Below are 20836 nucleotides of genomic sequence, written 5' to 3'. Positions count from 1 at the left end.
ACCTGCTCACCTGGCAAAGCTGTTGGACTCACCTGCTCAGGTAGAAGAGGAGCTGCAGCTTTGATTTGGTTCATTTCTGTTACACTCACTTTGTTCTTTTACTGACGACTCTCTGGTTTCTGTTCAGAGCCTGTCAGGTTGGTGGGAGGATCCAGTCGCTGTGCAGGAACACTGGAGGTGAAACAGGGAGAGTGGAGACCAGTATATGACTTGAACTCTCTGTGGACCCTGAAGGAAGCAGCTCTAACGTGTACAGAGTTGGACTGTGGCTCTGTTGTTTCTGTAAGACAGAAAGAAGAGTCCTCAGATGAACTTGTATGGGTAATGACAGCTGGCTGTGTTCCCTCTGCACCTTTTTTAAAAGACTGTGCAATACCAACTTCCTCTTTCTACACCCCAAACACCCAGATCACCTGTTCAGGTAAGTCCATCAGTGATCTCATCTCTGACAGGGCTGTGATGATAATTGCATTACTGCAGTGATGCAGTCACATGACGCTACCGCAGTGATGAGGACATCACAGTGCATTTGAGATCAGAGCTGTCATACACATGCCTTGTCAGGAACACAGCCTCTACACGGGTCAACACACTAACTAGCAGCACTTAACATGTTTGTTGTTTCATAATAAAAGCAATTTTTCTTTTCTGACTAATGACTCTCCTGTTTCCGTTCAGAATCTGTCAGGTTGGTGGGAGGATCCGGTCGTTGTACTGGAGCACTGGAGATGAAACATGGGGATGACTGGAGGCCAGTGTACGGCCATCATTGGAGCCTGAGGGATGCAGCTGTATTCTGCAAAGAGCTGGACTGTGGCGCTGCTGTTTCCCTACGACAGAGAGAGGAGTCCTCAGCCAGACCTGTGTGGACGATGACATCTGGCTGTCTTCACTCTGGATCTGCTCTGAGGGGCTGTGCAATGTCAGATTCCACTTCCTATACCTTGGAGATCACCTGTTCAGGTAACTCCAGCAGTGAGATCATCTCTGACAGTAGTGTTTCTTGAGTGTTCCTCTAAGACAAAAGACATGACTACTGACTTCAGAAGATCAGCACCAATCCCTCCCTTCTTGACCATTGTCAAAGGTAAAGGAGTAGATATATGGAGAGCTACAAGTATCTTGGTACATTAATTGACAAGAAATTTTACTTTGATCTGAACACTTGCAGCAATGTGTAGGCCAGCAGAGACTTTATTTTCTATGGAGGGTTAATGTCTCTGCTGGTAACATCACTGAGATGGCCAACAAGATCATCTGTAAGCAGCAGTCCTCATTGTCAGATATCATTTGTTGCCAGGTCTTGAGGACAGCAGGATCAATTTTAGGAAGCCGGGACCTTTCTCTTGCTGAGGCATTTGATCTCACCGTTCCAAGGGCAATGCGCAATAGATTTAAATTATCCATTGTTCCTAGTGTAATGCACATGCTTAGTTTGTTGGTGAAGATTTTCAGTCATCCAGGTCATCGTAATCTTAAGTGCTATCTCGTAGGCAACTGGACTTGATCGAGTTTCTTGAAGACATTTCTTGACTGAGGAGTGAAACATCATCCAGAAGGTCAAGCAAGTCCGGTTGCCTACAATATATCACTTAAAACTGACATGCTTAATTTGCACAAAAGGCAATTGTTAACCTTGCACCTGTGCACTTGTAGTTTACCTGTGTCAGCCATTTTGTTTCATAGGCCATGCAGCCTCCATTTTGAAATCAGGTTTGTGAAATGGTCATTTTCACTGACAATAGCCGTGGCCATAGGCATAATGTTTCCAGGTTGTCTGTCCATCCGTACAAATGTATGTCCCTTCCATTCTCATGAAAGTGATATCTCAAGAACACCTTGAAGGAGATTCTTTAAATTTGGCCCAAACGTCCACTTCAACTCAAGGATGAAACAATTCAGTTTTTGTTGTCAAAGGCCCAGGTTACTGTAACTTGGTCCATCATATTCTTGTGAACATGATGTCTCAAGAACGGGTGCCTGAAAACTCAGCAGGTAGAGTGGACATCCAATGCACAAAGGGTCTTTGCTGCAGCAGCTGTGGGTTTGACTCCAGCCGATGGCAGTTCACCTCATGTCATTCCTTCTCTTTCTCTCCCTCTCTGTTTAAATCGTCCCATCCAATAAGTAAAAAAAAAAAAATCTTAAAAAGAAAAAGAACAAACAGCGTCTGAATTTCCTCACATTTGGCACAAAAATCCACTTGGACTCAAGAATGAACTGCTTGGATTCTGGTGATCAAAAGTCAAAGTTGAGGTCACTGTGACCTCAGAAAACATGTTTCTGGCCACAACTCTTAAATTCATGATCTAATTATGGGGGAAGTTCTGTGCAGGTATATGTGATGCTGGAGACAGATGATGTCTCAGAGTGAACTGTGACCTCTCTCTTTCTCTCCAGACTCCGTCAGGTTGGTGAATGGGACCAGTTTGTGTTCAGGCAGACTGGAGGTGAAGCCTAAACAGTCTAAACATTATAAAGAGAGGTGGTCCTCAGTGTGTGAAGCTGACTTTGACCAGCAGGATGCAGAGGTGGTCTGCAGGGAGCTTGGCTGTGGGGCTCCTTCATTCCTCCAGGGGGCGCTCTATGGAGAAGTGGAGGCTCCAGTGTGGACCAAAGAGTTCCAGTGTGGAGGCCATGAGTCTGCTCTCCTGGACTGTAGAAGCTCAGGCTCAAATAGAAACACCTGCTCACCTGGCAAAGCTGTTGGACTCACCTGCTCAGGTAGAAGAGGAGCTGCAGCTTTGATTTGGTTCATTTCTGTTACACTCACTTTGTTCTTTTACTGACGACTCTCTGGTTTCTGTTCAGAGCCTGTCAGGTTGGTGGGAGGATCCAGTCGCTGTGCAGGAACACTGGAGGTGAAACACCAGACAGAGTGGCGACCGGTGGATGGTGATGACTGGAGCCTGAAGGAAGCAGCAGTAGTTTGTGAAGAGCTGGACTGTGGCTCTCCAATATCTGTGGGACAGCGAACGGAGTCTTTAGCCAGACCTGTATGGACGATGACGTCTGAATGTGTTCACTCTGGATCTGCTCTGAGGGACTGTGTAACATCATATTCCTCTTACGCTGTCCAGGAGGTCACCTGCTCAGGTAGAAGAGGAGCTGCAGCTTTGATTTGGTTCAGTTCTCTTCTAATGACACTCACTTTGTTCTTTTACTGACGACTCTCTGGTTTCTCTTCAGAACCTGTCAGGTTGGTGGGAGGATCCAGTCGCTGTGCAGGAACACTGGAGGTGAAACAGCGGGAGTGGAGACCAGTGGACAATTGGAAATATATTTGGACCCTGACAGAAGCAACTACATTTTGCAGAGAGGTGGACTGTGGCTCAGCTGTTTCCGTCAAATGGAGAAAGGAGTCCTCACGCAGACCTGTGTGGGTAATGTCATCTGACTGTGTTCAATCTGGATCGGCTCTGGAGGACTGTGTAAGACCAGATTTCTCTTCCTACATCCTGGAGATCACCTGCTCAGGTAAGTTCATCAGTGATATGATCTGGGACAGTACTGTTTCCACTGTGTTCATTTCTCTTTCACACTGACAGTCAGTGGTTTCCACTGGACTGAATCCAGTCAGTCCAAAGAGCTTAAGAGCACCTGGTTGAATCCAGTCAGTCCAAAGAGCTTAAGAGCACCTGGTGGAAACCCACGCTGACACGGGGAGAACACGCAGACTCTGCACAGAGGGGCTCCCCCACCAGTAACCCTCTTGCTGTGAGGCGGCAATGTTAACCACTGCATCACCATGCGTCTACATTACTGCTCCTGGCTTCCAGCCTCCCTCCTCACACCTACTCAACATCCAGCAGGGGGCTCATTCTGCCTCCTCCCCCATCCTACGAGTTGGTTGTCTCTTGCTCCTTTTCGTCCAGGCCCAGAGCTGACAACAACCTCTGCAACCGATCTCCACAGGGAACAACCATGCCTGCCATCCCTTGTCCGTGCACCCCTGGTACTTCAGGGCTTTTCTCTCATGGGCCTCACACCCTTCTCCTCCCATGGCACCGTCAGTTCAACAAGAGAGATGTTCTTGTCTTCTGCTGACCACAATACAGTGCCCAGGCCTTTGGATGTGTGCACCATCTCTGGGAGCAGCAGCCTCTTCCCTACGTCAACCCTTATCTGCCAGGGCCTGACAGTCTGCGGAAGATGGGCTTTGATGTTTTAGTTAAGAAAGGCCTGGCTCCTACATTAATGAAGCTGATGGCCTTTTTAGATCCCGCTCTGGTTGGCCTCTTCTTGCATCTGTTCATATTGTGTTTTTCAGAATAAGGGCGAAAACCAGCATATTTTGTGCATGTGAACAAAGTGATTAGTGTGAATGTTTCAGTTGCATTATTTCCAAAGACAAATTACTTGTTACATTTAAATTACGTTTCATAGGTGCCATTCAAAGCAAAATATATAATCACAAGAGTTTAACCATTTCTCTCTCTCTCTCTCTCTCTGTCTCCAGACTCTGTCAGGCTGGTGGATGGGACCAGTCTGTGTTCAGGCAGACTGGAGGTGAAGTCTAACCAGTCTAACCAGTCTAACCAGAGGTGGTCCTCAGTGTGTGAAGCTGACTTTGACCAGCAGGATGCAGAGGTGGTCTGCAGGGAGCTTGGCTGTGGGGCTCCTTCAGTCCTCCAGGGGGCGCTCTATGGAGAAGTGGAGGCTCCAATGTGGACCAAAGAGTTCCAGTGTGGAGGCCATGAGTCTGCTCTCCTGGACTGTAGAAGCTCAGGCTCAGATAGAAACACCTGCTCACCTGGCAAAGCTGTTGGACTCACCTGCTCAGGTAGAAGAGGAGCTGCAGCTTTGATTTGGTTCATTTCTGTTACACTCACTTTGTTCTTTTACTGACAACTCTCTGGTTTCTGTTCAGAGCCTGTCAGGTTGGTGGGAGGATCCAGTCGCTGTGCAGGATCACTGGAGGTGAAACAGGGAGAGTGGAGACCAGTATACGCCTGGAACTCTCAGTGGACCCTGAAGGAAGCAGCTCTAACATGTAAAGAGTTGGACTGTGGCTCTGTTGTTTCTGTAAGACGGAGAGTCAAGTTCTCAGATGGACTTGTATGGACGATGACATCTGGCTGTGTGCACTCTGCACCTGCTCTGAAAGACTGTGTAAGGCCATACCCCTCTCTCTACACACTGATGACCCAGATCACCTGTTCAGGTAAGTCCATCAGTGATCTCATCTCTGACAGTTAGGGCTGTGATGATGATAGCGTTACTGCAATAATTCAGTCACATGACATTACTGCAGTGATGAGGACATCACAGTGCATTTGAGATCAGAGCTGTCATACACATGCCCCGTCAGGAACACAGCCTCTACATGGGTCAACACACTAACCCCAAGACATCATGGGATTGCCAGTGAACAGCTAACGACAATAACAACTTTTTTCAACGTGGAAAAATTGATAAATAATCCCAGAAGACATTCAGTGTTGAATTTATTTGACAAAAAGACACTGCAGAACTGCAGGCTGAATTGCAAAGCTTCTGAAGGAGATAATTGCACTGCAGCCAGTGTTGGAGCAGCACAGTGGTATTGTTAGCCTGTTCAGCTGCCAGCCTCCTCAACATCCAGCTAGCCCCCTTCACTTTTCCAGCAGCTGGGAAATAACAGACGAGACTTAAGTTGAGGTTGTTACTGCTGGTTGTTACCACTCTTGCACGCCGTCTTCAGAACAAAAAGAAGATATTTATATGGATTTTAAAATGGCAGCTTTGTGCTCTGCTCCAATCGATGGACTGCAGTGTTTGTAGCTCCACCTTTCAGTTTCAGATCGGTGTGCGAGGTATCTCAGCAGAGAGGTGAGGAAAAACAGGGCAGAGTAGAACACTTCTGTTGGTACCATCCAGAGCATATTTTTGTCCGTTACTCAAGACAGCATCCAGCGATTATAACAAACTTTAACACAAATGTCTTATAGGTTATAATAATGTGTATATATATTCAAAACGTCACAGGTCAACCTCACTGTGACATCATAATGTTCTGCAAAAACACACAAACAACAGACAAACAACTGGCCATCAGTCAGCTTTATATCTCAGGAACAGAAGGAGAGACATTTGGTCAGATACTGAATTGGTGACTAGATCTTCTGCGTGTGAAGCATCCATGTTTTCACTGACATGGATGCAAACTTTGAAGTGCAATTTTTTTTGCAACGGCGTGTTAAGGAGGCTGTTAACTATAATCTGGTGTCTCTTTTTTTCCTTCCACTGTTCACGGCTTAAATTCACATATAACCAAGTTTATTTAAAGACTCAACCTCTCGAGGAGTCATGTTCAACCTGTGCTGTCTTGTCTCTCCAGGCCACCAGGAGGCAGACGTCTAAACGACAGAGGGACACTAATCTTGCTGGTTCAGAGAGGAAGAAGACCTGAGAACACGGATGCTCAACTGATTAGATCTGATCCAGGATTTTTAGGACTTGGAGACGAAGGCTGAATTCAAATGTTCGCACTTCACTGCACTTGCAGACTCATGGACTTTGCGGGCGTGTTCACGGGAAGTCCAGGAGTGTGTCGGGCTCCAAGTCCACCATTCATTCAGTCCACAAGGGGCCTCAAGCTGACTTTCTGCGGACTTCAGAGAGCCTGCTTGGGGTGCAGACTTCACGAGTTGAATTACCCACAATTCATTGCTATACAGACGTGACATTTAAATTTTTCTAAATGACAGACAGACAGACAGACAGACAGACAGACTTATTATAAATTGTAACATTAAAACGTTACTTGAATAACGTAGGCCAGATATAAAATTCAACATCATGATACAGATATATGTAGCAGTATAGGCTATAGAGGTAATCAATATGCATTTCAATATTGCAGCCTAACCTATAGAAGCTGTGCAATCTGATCACGTAGGCGATTGCTGCAGTGATCACCATATGCAGTCTCTCAAATGACTCCAAGCCTGTCTCTTAGCTCCTTTTATAACGCTGCACACTCCTGCTCTCGCAGACTTCACGTGATGACGGTGAAGACGTCACATTATGCACGCCTGAAGTCTGCGAGGGCTCAGTGTGCAGGTCCAGAGGGTGGAGATTTGGATTGAACCACAGAGAAAGGACACCAACACTGAGGCTGAAGAAGAACATCATCAGTTGTCACAGACTCTCCTTGCCAGATTGTTCTTCGCCTCTGTGCAAGACTTTCAGTCGTTTGTTGCCAGACTGCTTCCTCGGTGTCGACCCTGCCCGTCCCTCACTCTCCGGCTTCGTCTGCTCCCCAGTAAACCACTCTGCCTTCTGTTTTCAACCACTATGCTTCTGCCCTCCTGGTGCCTGTTAGCCTGTTTCCTGTGACGTCACCCAACTTTCCAAAATGAGTTTACTGGTCCAGTCACCTGAGATCTTCTGAGCTGTGGTTTGCTTCATTCGTCAACTCACCTGTGTGCTGCTACAGTGTTCCACGTGGAGAGCTGCAGCCTGATTCTGTTCCCCTGGGGAATCTGACACTCAACACTGACTCTCTGTTGCCTCACCCGTCTGCTCTCACTGTACTTATTGAAGTGGTGCATTAAAGCTCAAACTGTTCCACCTGTCCCCGGTGCTGTTTTTGGGTTCTAACAGGCATCCCCTGGCGTCCTCCATCAGCTGTGCCGGTGACTTGGCGCTACTAGCTTAAAAATACATGTGTCTGTGGATGTAGGAGCTAAATCTGTTTAGCTTTTATATATCTTAGTCGTAACAAGACCGAGCTGGCTGAGCAGTTTTGTGTTTATATCTGGAGTCCTCCACGCCAGTATTGAATGTGACCACGGGGTCAAAGGTTCCACTTGTGTCATTGACTTTCAAAATAAAAGGAATTGCATCTTGATAATAGTGATTTAGATGTCAATATATTACACATATACTGCACATCTTTTTACTGCATTGTATTCAGAAAAATAAAGAATAGATTTTTGGTCTCACCTGCTGCCCGCCCTCATGTTCTTCATTTTTACTTTTGCCATTCACATCAGTTCACCTCCCAATTTTGTATTGAATGTCTCTTCTATAGTTTCTATTTTAACTTCTATTCATAGTTATATAGTTTATTTATTTTGCTCCTTTAATTATCTGAACTTATTCCTGTCATCATGCTGCTTCAACATCTAAATTTCTCCCCTGAAGAAAGCTTACCTTATCTTATTTTGAAAGCCAGATGTGCCCACATGTGTGTCTTTGCACTAACTTCACAGAGTCTGAGGCAGTGTGATGGACTGTACTTCATGTGGTGCTTCACGTGCTGCAGCACAGAATGAAGTAACCCTCCCTGTCAGCTCGCTCTGGACCGTCTCACTGCATTTACCTCGAGGTACGTTTGTCTTTACTGACTGAATTATTGAACATGTGGAGTTGTGTGAACATGAACTGATCAGACACTGATTATTAAGTGCAAAGAGAAAAGTGTTGATACAAGATCTGCTGCTGCTCAGATGTAGTTATTTGAGTGCAGTTTGGATTTAACTAGTAAATCCCCGTCTGTCTGTTCTGTGTAAATTCAAGGTACATGTACTTAACTTGAGTCTTTCTTTTAAAGCCACTGTGTGCTTTTTACTCCATCACATCTTTACAAATTCAGGTTTTACACATTAAACACACGAGGAGTTTATAATTTTTTTTTTTGTCATTAACTTCCCAACAGCGTGTACAAGTCCAGCTGAAACCACAGAGATTACAGTGTGGTATTAGTTCTTTTACTGAAGTGAAGGATCCAAACACTGCTCAACATAAACAGCAGAAGACAGATGCAGAGATTCTCCAGGACATGCTCACATAAACAAACTGAAGCTGTGCTGCACACACTTGAGCCTGCAGACGTGAGGCAGCATGGGTCGGGGCACCGAAACAGTACACAAGAAAACATATCTTCATTGTTTAGCTTACTTGGATCAGCTTCCAACATGTCGTCCAAACCACAGGACCACACAGGTCATTTTTTCCTACACTCTAACGCACTTTATTTATAAAGCGCTTTTCAGAATAAAGGTATAAGTGCTTTACATGGTTGATCCCAAAACAATGCTGAATTCAAGCAAATAAAATGAGACAATTTTAAGAAAACACAAAGAACAAACTTTCGTCAATGAGGCAGATAAGCAACTAATTGCCCCACAGATTGTGCTGAGGTACAGCGAATCATTTACAGTAATACAAAATAAAAACACCAGACTGCTGACAACACAAGATGAAAGCATTAAAAATAATAGAGTGACACATATATAATGTGGCTAATTGCTGACTAGCAGGAGCGCGCTGGCAGTTTACGACTGATCGGCTTTCATGAACGTACACACGATCAAATCTGAGTTTTCTGTGACGTTCATGAGTCCGGTGTCGGTTTTTAGTACCGAGCTTTGTTATGTGCAAATCTTCTCACAGATTTACCAACATTTCATGAATGTCAGCCAAAGTGTTCACTGTGTATGAAATGTGCTGCACAGATCAAATTGAACTGTTTTTTTCTCCTTGTGTTGTACAGAGGGACTGTAACTGCATTATGTTGTGCAGCCCTGTGTTGTACAATGAATGACCCTTGACCCTGGCCGACAGCCACAATCACAGCTCCAGTCAATCAGCCTAATCTGTGAGGAAACGAGGTTTACAAGCTCTGGTCGTTATCTGAGCAATCCCAGCTGAGGGTGTGCCTGCTGCAGTCACATCCAGTAAACCTGCACCATACAGTATATATACAAATATAGCACAGCACAGCTCAGCCTGTCTCCATGGATCACAGCGAACGCACTGTGAGGTCACACGGAAGTCGGAGAAAATGTATGGAGGCTTTTATGGGCTGTGTAACTTTGTTTGTCTCTGATTCACAGCACGGGAGGCCGAACTGAACAGAGCTGACAACCAGGAGTAGAGACAGACGACGGCAGACAGACAGACAGACAGACAGACAGACAGACAGACAGACAGACAGACAGTGATACTGTGGTTGTGATGATGCTGGACATGGATCACAGGTTGATGGCGCTCCTGGTGTTGTTCTGGATCTCAGGTACGACTCATGCTCATGCGTCATTGGATGAGGACTGTACCACTCTACAAAAACAAGTTTTGTTTTGCCTGTGTTGATTGTTTCTGATGATATTTTGTATTGTGAGGTGTTTTTGTGTCGCTGAGTCAGGCCAGTTTTAACTGTAACACACCTCATGTTACTTTCAGTTCCTTTCCTGTATAAACAAATAAAGACAGGCCTTTAATTCCCTTCACACAAAACTGTCGCTCAGCAGATATGGGCAACATGACCAAATTGTTTATCTAAACCAGTACAAAATGAGGCTTCAGATAATATATCAGTGATGAATCATTCATTGATCCAGCTCCAACAGACAGCGCATCACAGAGAGAGTGAGTTACTGCATTTGAGGATGACAGCTCTGTTCAAATCATTTTATCGCTGTTATGTATGTTAATGTTTATTGTCTAATTTCTTGACTCAGGTCTCCAGGCAGAGGAAACACTCAACCACAACGGTGTGTATATAAATAAATATAAATGTAGAGATACTTCCTGTGTGTATTCTTCTTAAAATACATCTGGAAATCAAACATTTGGGTCACTTTCTTTTCTGACAAAATGAATCCATGAATCTCTGTATGGGTGCAGATTTTTTTCCACTCAAGTGAACAGCAATCGCAAAAGCAAGCATCTCTTTCATTTTCATCCACAGAGTTTAAATTTAGTTACAGATTTCTAAATTTAAGAATATGGGCAGTCAAGAAAGTGTATAAGATTCTGATCCAACTATGAAAATCTTCTCGTCCCAAAAGATAGATAGATAAATCTGTTTGATCCCAACTGATTAATTTACCTTTGAGTCTGTAAGCTACTGGTTTTGAGCAAAGGCTCTGTATGACCCAACATTGCCAGCCTCATCAGTTACAGCTGAAAACATTCATTCTTCTTCCATAGCTGCTTATCCTGTTAGGGGTCGTGGGGGGAGGAGCCTATCCCAGCTGACATTACGCTCACTACGACAACAGTTCAGCTGAGACATGAACAGACACAGCGACTGAAATAATAGTAATAGTAATAAAACAGGACAAGAATAACCCGATGACATGTCTAGTGTTTTGGACAGGGAATTACAGTCAGTAGTAAGGTGGGTATGGAGTAACAAGTTGGTTCTTAATATATCAAAAACAAAAAGTATTGTATTTGGATCTAACTTAAAACTTAAACATAAACCACAGTTAAATGTGTCTGTACAGGGAGTGCCTGAGGAGCAGGTAGATGACACAAAACGTCTTGGTTAATTTTAGATAGCAGATTAAAGTGGTCAAAGCAGACTGAAAAAACAGTGGCAGTTATTGAGAGATGTGCTAAATTTTCAAACATTAGTTCTTACTCATTTGGATTACTGTCCAGTAGTGTGGTCAAGTGCACCAAATAGAGATTTAGAAAAATTACAGTTAGTTCAGAATAGAGCCGCACGACTCGCTCTGAACTGTAACATAAGAGCTAATATCATCAGAATGCACAGAGCCTTAGGTTGGCCATTGGTGAAGGACAGAATGATTATCTCTCTGCTCTGTTTTATAAGAAATGTTCCAATGTCCAAAATCCCAAATGTCCTGTACCATCAGTTTTCATACAGTAGTAATGGTCATAACTTCAGTACTGGACATGCATTAAGAGGTTGTTTTTTACTTCCAGTCTCAAAAACGAATGCAAGGCAACGCACTGTTATGTACAGAGGAATGAAATTGTGGAATAGTCTGCCATCCGATATAACACATGTAACAAGTAAAGCAGTTTTTAAAAGCAGTTTGAAGAGATACCTGATGGTACAGAACACCAGCCCTCTTCAGATATAACATGTTTTTGCTGCATACTTGACTCTGATAAACACTGAGGAACTTTGGTGGTCATTTTCATACTGTTTTTTGGTATTATTGTCTCCTCTGAGCTGTATTGAATGTTTTATTGATGACTTGGATATGGTGTAGGAATTTGTTGTTATTGACATTGTTATCATTACCAGTAGTTTTATTGCTGTTGATTCATTGTTGCTTGTTTTGATTGTTTTGTAGATGGAGTTTATTGTTTTTTGTTTTTTTTCCTGGTTATTTTCTGTCTTTTTGTCTCTGAATTTTAAATAGATCATTGTTTTGTACTGCAATGTGTTTTACTTCTGTGGACCACAGGAAGAATAGTTGCTACCTTTGGTAGTGACTAATGGGGATCCAAATAAATAAATAAACATTGCGCACATCGTGAACGACGACCGGGGATGATTGGTCACTGACCAACATCTAGTCTGTCGTGTCTGTCGGCCAAGTCACAGCACGATTTTATGACTCCACAATCACGTAATTTGACATAGAGACTGAAAACAGACAGAAATGTCAGCACAGCGCTGCGCTGCATGTGTGGGACACAGAGCTGGACGCAGACGACAGATGTGTTTAAAGAATGCAACAAAAACGCTGATGTGTGTCCGTCCCTCCCTCGGCCTCTCTCTCGACGCTCTGTGTAGAAACAAGATTAAAAGATTTAAATCATTTCCAGCACTAGATTCATTTGAAACGCCAAAAAACCTTTTTAACTCCGCCCACAAAGACTTTTAAGTTTCAAACCTACCTGATCCGTTTACAGTCATATATTTCAGTGTCCTGAGCTGCAGACCTTTAAACCTCTGCAGCTCCAGTGCTGTGTGCAGAAACATTAACGTAGCTCTGCTGTTTATTCTATATCATTTTACATGAACATGTTGTGCAGCTGTTTATTTTCAAACAGAGAACAGAATCTCTGTCTTTGCTTTTTATTTTGATCAGTCTGTTTTTATAAAAGTGCTCCTGACATCTTAAATGTAGCTTTGACCTGCAGCTGAAAACATGGAGCTCATTTTGAAGTGAATACCGAGATATATATCGTGTATCACCAGTGAGCCTGTAAATACAGCGATATGAATTTTTGTCCATTTAAACCAGCCCTTGGTAGCACCAGAAGATTCAGCTGCCTTCAGGGATGATGTTCCAGGTATGGTGCAGGTTTTATTGAGGCCTTAGAACCCACCTTAGGGTGGGATCTGCAGATTACAAGAGGCCATAGTGTTCTTGAATAGGCTCTGAAACACCAGGAGGAGTTGGACCAGAATTCACTTCCAAATTTGGATTTAGTGACTTCAGCTGTACACTGCTGCCCCAGAGCATAACATGAGAAAACATGTCCTTTTTTAATTCCCAATAAAACTACAGATGACTCTATTGTTTCTGTTCAGAATCTGTCAGGTTGGTGGGAGGGTCCAGCCGCTGCACTGGAACACTGGAGCTGAAAGGTGAGGATGAGTGGAGACCAGTGTACAGCGAGCAGTGGGCCTTGAAGGACGCAGCTACAATCTGTAAAGAGCTGGACTGTGGATCTGCCATTTCAATACGACATGTAAAGACTTCATTACACACACACTATGTGTGGAGTGCCAGACCTATATGTACTTGGTCTCCATCTGCTCCGAGGCGCTGTTTAAGCTTCGATACCTCCACTGTCAGCCTGGAGATCACCTGCTCAGGTAAGCTCATCAGTGTCTATCTGTGACAGTAATATTATGTAATGTGACAACAAATGGTAGAAAAATTAAGTTTATCTTGATTATGTCATGTCAAATCATTTCAGATTTAGGTGTTCCCTGAAAAAAGGGACCTCTGCCTCTCTCTCTGTGTCACTGTTTGACTGACTCAGCAGCTGCGTCACTGTTTTAAGAGCCTGGTCTCACTCTGAAGTCGTTGAAATCCGGTGCTTGGGCAGTGACTTGCGGTGTCAGAAACCTACGAAACCGAGAGGGTGGTGTTCACTTCCTGTAAGATTGTAAAGCCAAACCCTGTTCTGTTTTCCTAAACCCAACCATGTTTTTGTTGTTGAAGGAAAAAAATGTCAATTTGTGGTGTTGTACCAATGTAGTGCTTTTATTTTGAAACAGACTGTAAATGTCAAATTTCCTGTGAAAACAGAAGTGTATCTTGAAAGAAGAGAACTTGACACGGCGTCCCAGAACGTCAACCAACACACCCAGGGTGTGTGATGAGGTCGCAGTGAGGATGAGTTGCTTTGAACAGCAGGTGTGTTACAGAGAAATTAGACGCACTGCAACAGACGAGCAAGTGCAGTTTTAAGATGTTTTTACTGGAGATGTTTTTACCCATTCTCACTCGCAACCCTCGGCCTCAGAGACTGAAGCACAGAGGCACATTTGTCGCGGCACGCATTTAGAGACAACAGGCAACAACCCAAGTCTTCAAGTACTGCTGCTTTATCAGTGGACATCAGCGTCAGAAACAGACGCAGAGAGGCACCGCTCACAGTGGTATGATACACACCAGTTGGCAGCAGTTTGTAATGCCGCCTACTGTAAGTTGTATAGGGAGGGAGGGAGGGGTCAATCAAACCCTGGACTTTCACCTTGGAGCCCACTGTTCAGCTCCCGTATGAATTTCAAGCCAGACCATGATCTTTTTTTCAAAACCTAACCACGTGCTTTTGCTGCCTAAACTTAAGAAAAATCAACCTACAACTGAAGTGTTTTACATGCGTTGTAGGTTTATTTTGAAAGGACTTGCAACAAGCAGAAGCAGGAGCCTGGTAAGATCATCCTGATGATCCCTCTCTGTATCAGTCTGGACTTGGTGCACCGCAAACACTTTCAGTGGGCGTGAGGACTGACCTTGACAGACAAACTCCTTCAGTCAGTCAGCGTAACAAAACACGCGAGAACATCTTCCTCAGCACCAACAGTTGATAAAGCTTTTGCAAAATCCAGTCAGAGGAACTATAAAAATGTCTTTTCCTCAGAGAAACTCCGCGAAGTCAAACTCTTGTTTCTCTTTAATTGTTATCGACTCGTTTTCTGCAAAGACTTCACTATGTGTCTATGTAAATGTAAAAGTATTCTGAGGGAAGTAAAAACTGTCTCTCTCTGTCTCCAGACTCTGTCAGGCTGGTGAATGGGACCAGTCTGTGTTCAGGCAGACTGGAGGTGAAGTCTAACCAGTCTAACCAGTCTAACCAGAGGTGGTCCCCAGTGTGTGAAGCAGACTTTGACCAGCAGGATGCAGAGGTGGTCTGCAGGGAGCTTGGCTGTGGGGCTCCTTCAGTCCTCCAGGGGGCGCTCTATGGAGAAGTGGAGGCTCCAATGTGGACCAAAGAGTTCCAGTGTGGAGGCCATGAGTCTGCTCTCCTGGACTGTAGAAGCTCAGGCTCAGATAGAAACACCTGCTCACCTGGCAAAGCTGTTGGACTCACCTGCTCAGGTAGAAGATGAGCTGCAGCTTTGATTTGGTTCATTTCTCTTCTAATGAAACTCACTTTGTTCTTTTACTGATGACTCTCTGGTTTCTGTTCAGAGCCTGTCAGGTTGGTGGGAGGATCCAGTCGCTGTGCAGGAACACTGGAGGTGAAACACCAGAACGAGTGGAGACCAGTATATGGTGATCACTGGACCCTAAAGGGAGCAATTGCAGTCTGTAGAGAACTGGACTGTGGCTCTGCTGTTTCAGTACAAGAGAAAGAGACTTCACTCAGACTCTATGTGTGGCGTGTCAGTGAATACTGTGTTAAGTCCGTATATGTCCTGAAGGACTGTGTAAGACCTGGTGTCTCCTCTAACATCCTAGAGATCACCTGCTCAGGTAAGCCCATCACTGATGCTATCTCTGACAGTGATGTTATATAATGTGACAGAAGTGGGCTTGTTTTGTTTATGTCATGTCAAATTATGTCAAATTTTGGGCATTCCCTAAGAAAATGGACTTCTGGTTGCTTCACTGTTTTAACTCATCTGTTGAACCAGTTTGGTGAAAAGTAGGGATGCACGATATGTTTTGCCAATATGCAACATCTCATTTGATCGATAACTGATGTTAGTACATCCACTTTTTCTCCACCTCATTTTAGTGATCATCAGTAGTGGCATTAACATCATATTATGCATGTATACTCTGATCATGACGGCCCACCAGTAGATGGAGACATGACATTGAATGCCTCTCAATGTATGTAATATTCATTCATTGTGCAAAATGGGAAAAAAACAATTCTAATCGTTCACTGTGAAGCCAATATCTGCTGATACTGATGACATGCCGATATTATCATGCATCCCTAGTGAAAGCTTTCTGTGACTGATTGTTTTGGGGGGCAGGTTGCAGAAAGACTCAGGAGACCACCTTAGTGTGGTGCTATGATGAGCAAATTTAGAAAGGTTTTAGGACAGGCAGGCATGTGAAGGCGAAATCACCAAATAAGCCATTTAAGATTTATACTGTATACGTGTACCATCCATACCTCTGAGGCTGCTGTCACACCTGCCCTGTTTGGTTCACTTCAAATGAACTCAAGTTCCTTTGCCCCCTCAGTGCGGTTCATTGTGCAGGTGTGAACACACCAGAACAACCGGACTGAGACCTTCTTGAAGAGGTGGTCTCAGTCCGGTTCCAAAGGAACTCTGGTGCGGTTGGTTTGTGGTGAGAAGGTGTTCCGACCTGGATGTGAAGCAACTGCAGTCACATGACACATTGTTTGGGTTAAACATGAGCATGTTACAGTCCTGGAGGATTATTAATGTGCACCTCCTCCTGTACTGCCTTAATATGCACATTCAGCACATCCAATGCATCAAAACATTGTTTTCTAGTTGGAGCCGCGCCTCGTTTTCAAACTGTATGGTTTGACTAAAATGAACAATGACAGCAATATAGTCCACGATGAGCAGCGCTAAAATCAACCTGCGTAGTTGTCCCTCCATTGTGACATTAGAAAGTGTCACATTTATCTTGCAAGTGTACTCTTCTTCAACGTTTGCTTTACTTCCTGGATTTTTCCCACATGGAAATTCTGACCAATCAAGAGCAGCTTTCTCACACAAGGCATTTGATCTGGTCCTCTTGTAAATGCTGCCGTGAGAACACGAACCAACTCTAGGCAATTATACAACTTTGGAACAACATGAGTCCCTGATTCAGACCAAAGGAGACCACTCTAGGACTGACAGCAGCCTGAGGTAACTGTAACACTCATGTAATTCCACTTATGTTTCATTATAGGTATTAATTCCATCATAAAACAACTGTTGGCTTGATTTGGAAAAATTAATCAATCAGACCTCAATACTTATTCCCATCCATAGGAAACTATAATCAGTAGATTGAATAACCCTTTAATGGCTGTTAGGGCGTATTATGTGTGGGCTCAGACCCATCTAAACGTACCATAGACCATGAAATGAAGGCTGTTCTCTTTAAACTTCAGGAGTTAGCGGACTTCATTCCTGTCCCCTAGCAGTACAAGTTAATAGAGATGGTGTTCACTGACTGTAGTAAACTGAAAACGGCCCGGAGGCTTTGGATTACACATTTCTAGCAGTTTTATGCAACCAGACACAAGTTTTGATGACAAAAGCAAAGGTATGATACGATTTGTGGTTGTAAATGTTTGAGGGGAAAGATTTTTACCATTTGATTTTGATGTTTCATGCTTTGAGTCTGGTTGTACAGGATGTGTGGAGTGTCAGGATTCATCTGTGGTGTCATCTGTGTAGATAGCGAGGATTAAAAGATATTGAGAGTGCTGTAATACAAGCACGCGCCATGTTCAGACAGAGAATGCTTTTTGCCTGTACGATGACAGTTTGCTCTTCTTGCTGGCAGTTTGGCTCAGGTAGGAACTGGTTACACTACCTTTCTCTCTTCCTTGTTTTCCCTTTCTAGCCTCCTTCACACTGCTTCTTTAAGGCAGAAATTTCACACTGTTATGTCGCCTTGCTGTTCTGTATAAAAGGTACAATCATGAAATGAGGGGACAGAGTTGTCTTGTCTTTAAGCCACCATCGGAGGTAGTAACAGAATGATGTCTCTATAAATGGGACAGCTGGCAGGTCAGGATCATGGGTGGCGTTTTGACCTTGTGTTCTGTGTGCGACCCATCACGGAGATTAAAAAATGAGCTGTTAGCAGTTAGCGGCAAACTCAAAGACAAAGAACAGCAGCTGCAGATGTCCACAAATAGTGAAATCAATGAGGTCCAGGAGCTCCTTACCCTCCGAGCAGAGGACGAGATCAGCCGCCATATAACAGGGACGCTAAATGATTATTTTTGTCATTGTTTATAAAGCGCTGCTGATGCATATGTTTTGTCACACTAGATGATGATGCTGGTGTGTTCCATGTCACGCCTGTCATGCTCTTTTGATTCTGCGCTGCCATCATGCTGCCGCCGCTGTTTGGTTCTGTGTAAAGATGCAAAGGCAGTGTAAAGTAGGGATTTTAGCAGCTCTATCGCCCCATCTCTGTGTAAGAAGGCCTCTTTCTCTCTGTCTGTCTCCAGACTCTGTCAGGCTGGTGAATGGGACCAGTCTGTGTTCAGGCAGACTGGAGGTGAAGTCTAACCAGTCTAACCAGTCTAACCAGAGGTGGTCCTCAGTGTGTGAAGCTGACTTTGACCAGCAGGATGCAGAGGTGGTCTGCAGGGAGCTTGGCTGTGGGGCTCCTTCAGTCCTCCAGGGGGCGCTCTATGGAGAAGTGGAGGCTCCAATGTGGACCAAAGAGTTCCAGTGTGGAGGCCATGAGTCTGCTCTCCTGGACTGTAGAAGCTCAGGCTCAGATAGAAACACCTGCTCACCTGGCAAGGCTGTTGGACTCACCTGCTCAGGTAGAAGAGGAACTGCAGCTTTGATTTGGTTCATTTCTCTTACACTCACTTTGTTCTTTTACTGACGACTCTCTGGTTTCTGTTCAGAGCCTGTCAGGTTGGTGGGAGGATCCAGTCGCTGTGCAGGAACACTGGAGGTGAAACACCAGAACGAGTGGAGACCAGTATATGACTTTTTCTCTGTCTACACCTTGAAGAAAGCAGCTGTATTGTGTGGAGCACTAGACTGTGGCTTTGCTGTCTCTACAAGTCAAAAATATGAGTTCTCATACAGACTCATGTGGATGATAACAACTGAATTTGCTCAGTCTGTATCTACTCTGAGGGAATCTGTAATATCAGGTTCCACTCGCCATGTCGTGCGTGTCACCTGCTCAGGTAATGGCATTTACACTGGATGCCTAAGTGCCCTGATATGTCTCTGCTCTTTTCTAATCACATGCAGATCTCTGTCTCTGACTGCTCGTCTCTGTTTAGACACAACTGACAAATATGTGGAATAAGTAAGAATGAGTTGCATTATTCATGATTTATAAAAAAATTAGGTCTTTTATATCATATATATTTTATATAGCTCATAATAGATTATCTGTGTTTTCTTGCTAGATTCGCTCGCGGCTTGCTTAAAAACAGGGCAGATGCCGAAACTTTTGCTGCAGGTCACAAGCTGGCTACGGAGCTCAGTGCTGTGGTGCGTCCAATGTGAACGGTCCAATTGATTAAAACATGGGCACCGGAAGGTCAGGCTGTTCTCATAAAAAGTATTGTACCCAAATTTGTACATATCCCACATGTTTTTAAAGGCTGCGATCACATTACGAAAGCCCGGCTGGGAGTAAATAAGGAAGTGGTCCTGAGCGGTCTTGTAACGAGGCAGGTTGAGGGTGAAGGGGTCACAAAAATGCAGACTTTCCCCTCCGTAATCCTCTGCAACTTTACTTTAACTATGTAACTGTACGTTAAGGATGTAACGTCATTTGTGGGACTCTAATTTATAGGATATCACACGAACTGTTCTCTGAGGATGTGTTGAAAAGGGAGCAGGCAACACTTCACGGAAAAAAAGACGTGTCATGGTGCTTCCACATCCAATATGAATCTGACATGAGTCCCTCAGTAACATCATGTCTGACAGTGATGTTTCCAGTGTGTTCCTGTCTCTGCCACGCCGACAGTTGGTGGTTTTTATCGTACTGAATTGTAAAGTTAAGCCCTGAACACACAGAAAGCATTTAGCAGGTTGCAAAACACCAGGCGCATCACATTGCCTTTTTTTTTTTTCAATTGAATGTTACTAGTAAAAAACATGACAAATGGTGCCAGGCAACCACCCCATCACCTCCTTACCCTAACCTTTCCATGTAATCAGTCTACTGTTTATTTTTATCTTATTTATTCAATAGTAATCAGTGTGTAGTTCCTGACATGTTGAGGCAGAGGGTACTGTGTGTAGCTCTGGTTGAGGGTGAGAGGCTGTCCAGGAGTTGGTCCAGGAGCTTCCCCTCCATGATGGACTTTTCAAGGCATATTTTAGAATGACTCAGGGGCAGTTTGACAGCAAATGAAAAAAAATACATACTAACTACAGGGAGTTCATTGGTCCTGCCGGGTGACTGAACACCACCAGTGTCTCCCCCACTGTTTACCAACTGGGAACTTGTGGGCCCGCCTCTTTAATCATCTGATTAGACAATGGGAAGGAAAGCAGAGATGACGTGAGACGCTTTTCTGCTCTGGCAAAAACACCAACAGCTTAGAGCACTCAAATGCGAGGCACGTAGCAACCCAAAAACAGTGAGCAAAAAGCTTCATTGTTATTAACAACTCCAGCCCCTTTTACACTGCCAGATTTTCGGCGAATGTTGGGCCATTTTGCCGGCCAGCTGTGAGCGTTTAGACACACAGAGCTGGATGAGCGAGTTGATCCGAGGTGCCCAACTTTCCACCTCGTAGGGTAGACATATTGGTGGAACCTTTTAGTTTAAACAGACCGAGGCGGCCTTCCGCCACGGGAGGGGCTGTTGATGACTTATGGGAGGAGCTGTTGATGACGCCGCACGTGCGAGCCACTGGCGGTGGATAAACAGGAAACAGCTGATAGCAGGAATTAGCGAGCAGCTAGTAGCAAGAGGGAAACACAAACCTGACAGACACTGTAAAGATGAGCAACTGGGGAGACAAGGAATTG

The 20836-nt window shown here is 44.3% G+C and overlaps 1 protein-coding gene across 1 annotated transcript in view; it reads left to right on the top strand.

Annotated features, from left to right (window-relative positions):
* The window catches only part of LOC126400610 (scavenger receptor cysteine-rich type 1 protein M160-like), a 46770-nt gene that overhangs the window by 8693 nt on the left and 17241 nt on the right, over positions 1 to 20836 (top strand). The window contains exons 7-13 of the mRNA XM_050061465.1: positions 128 to 421; positions 679 to 963; positions 2401 to 2724; positions 2812 to 3096; positions 3190 to 3477; positions 4460 to 4783; positions 15348 to 15632. Coding sequence (XP_049917422.1) covers positions 128 to 421; positions 679 to 963; positions 2401 to 2724; positions 2812 to 3096; positions 3190 to 3477; positions 4460 to 4783; positions 15348 to 15632 — 2085 coding nt within the window. The remainder of the gene's footprint in view (positions 1 to 127; positions 422 to 678; positions 964 to 2400; positions 2725 to 2811; positions 3097 to 3189; positions 3478 to 4459; positions 4784 to 15347; positions 15633 to 20836) is intronic.

This window comes from Epinephelus moara, chromosome 2 (genome assembly GCF_006386435.1).
Source record: "Epinephelus moara isolate mb chromosome 2, YSFRI_EMoa_1.0, whole genome shotgun sequence".
Classification (NCBI taxonomy): Eukaryota; Metazoa; Chordata; class Actinopteri; order Perciformes; family Serranidae; genus Epinephelus; species Epinephelus moara.
The sequence above is the reverse complement of the archived record's forward strand: the minus strand, read 5'-3'. Positions and strand labels throughout refer to the sequence as shown.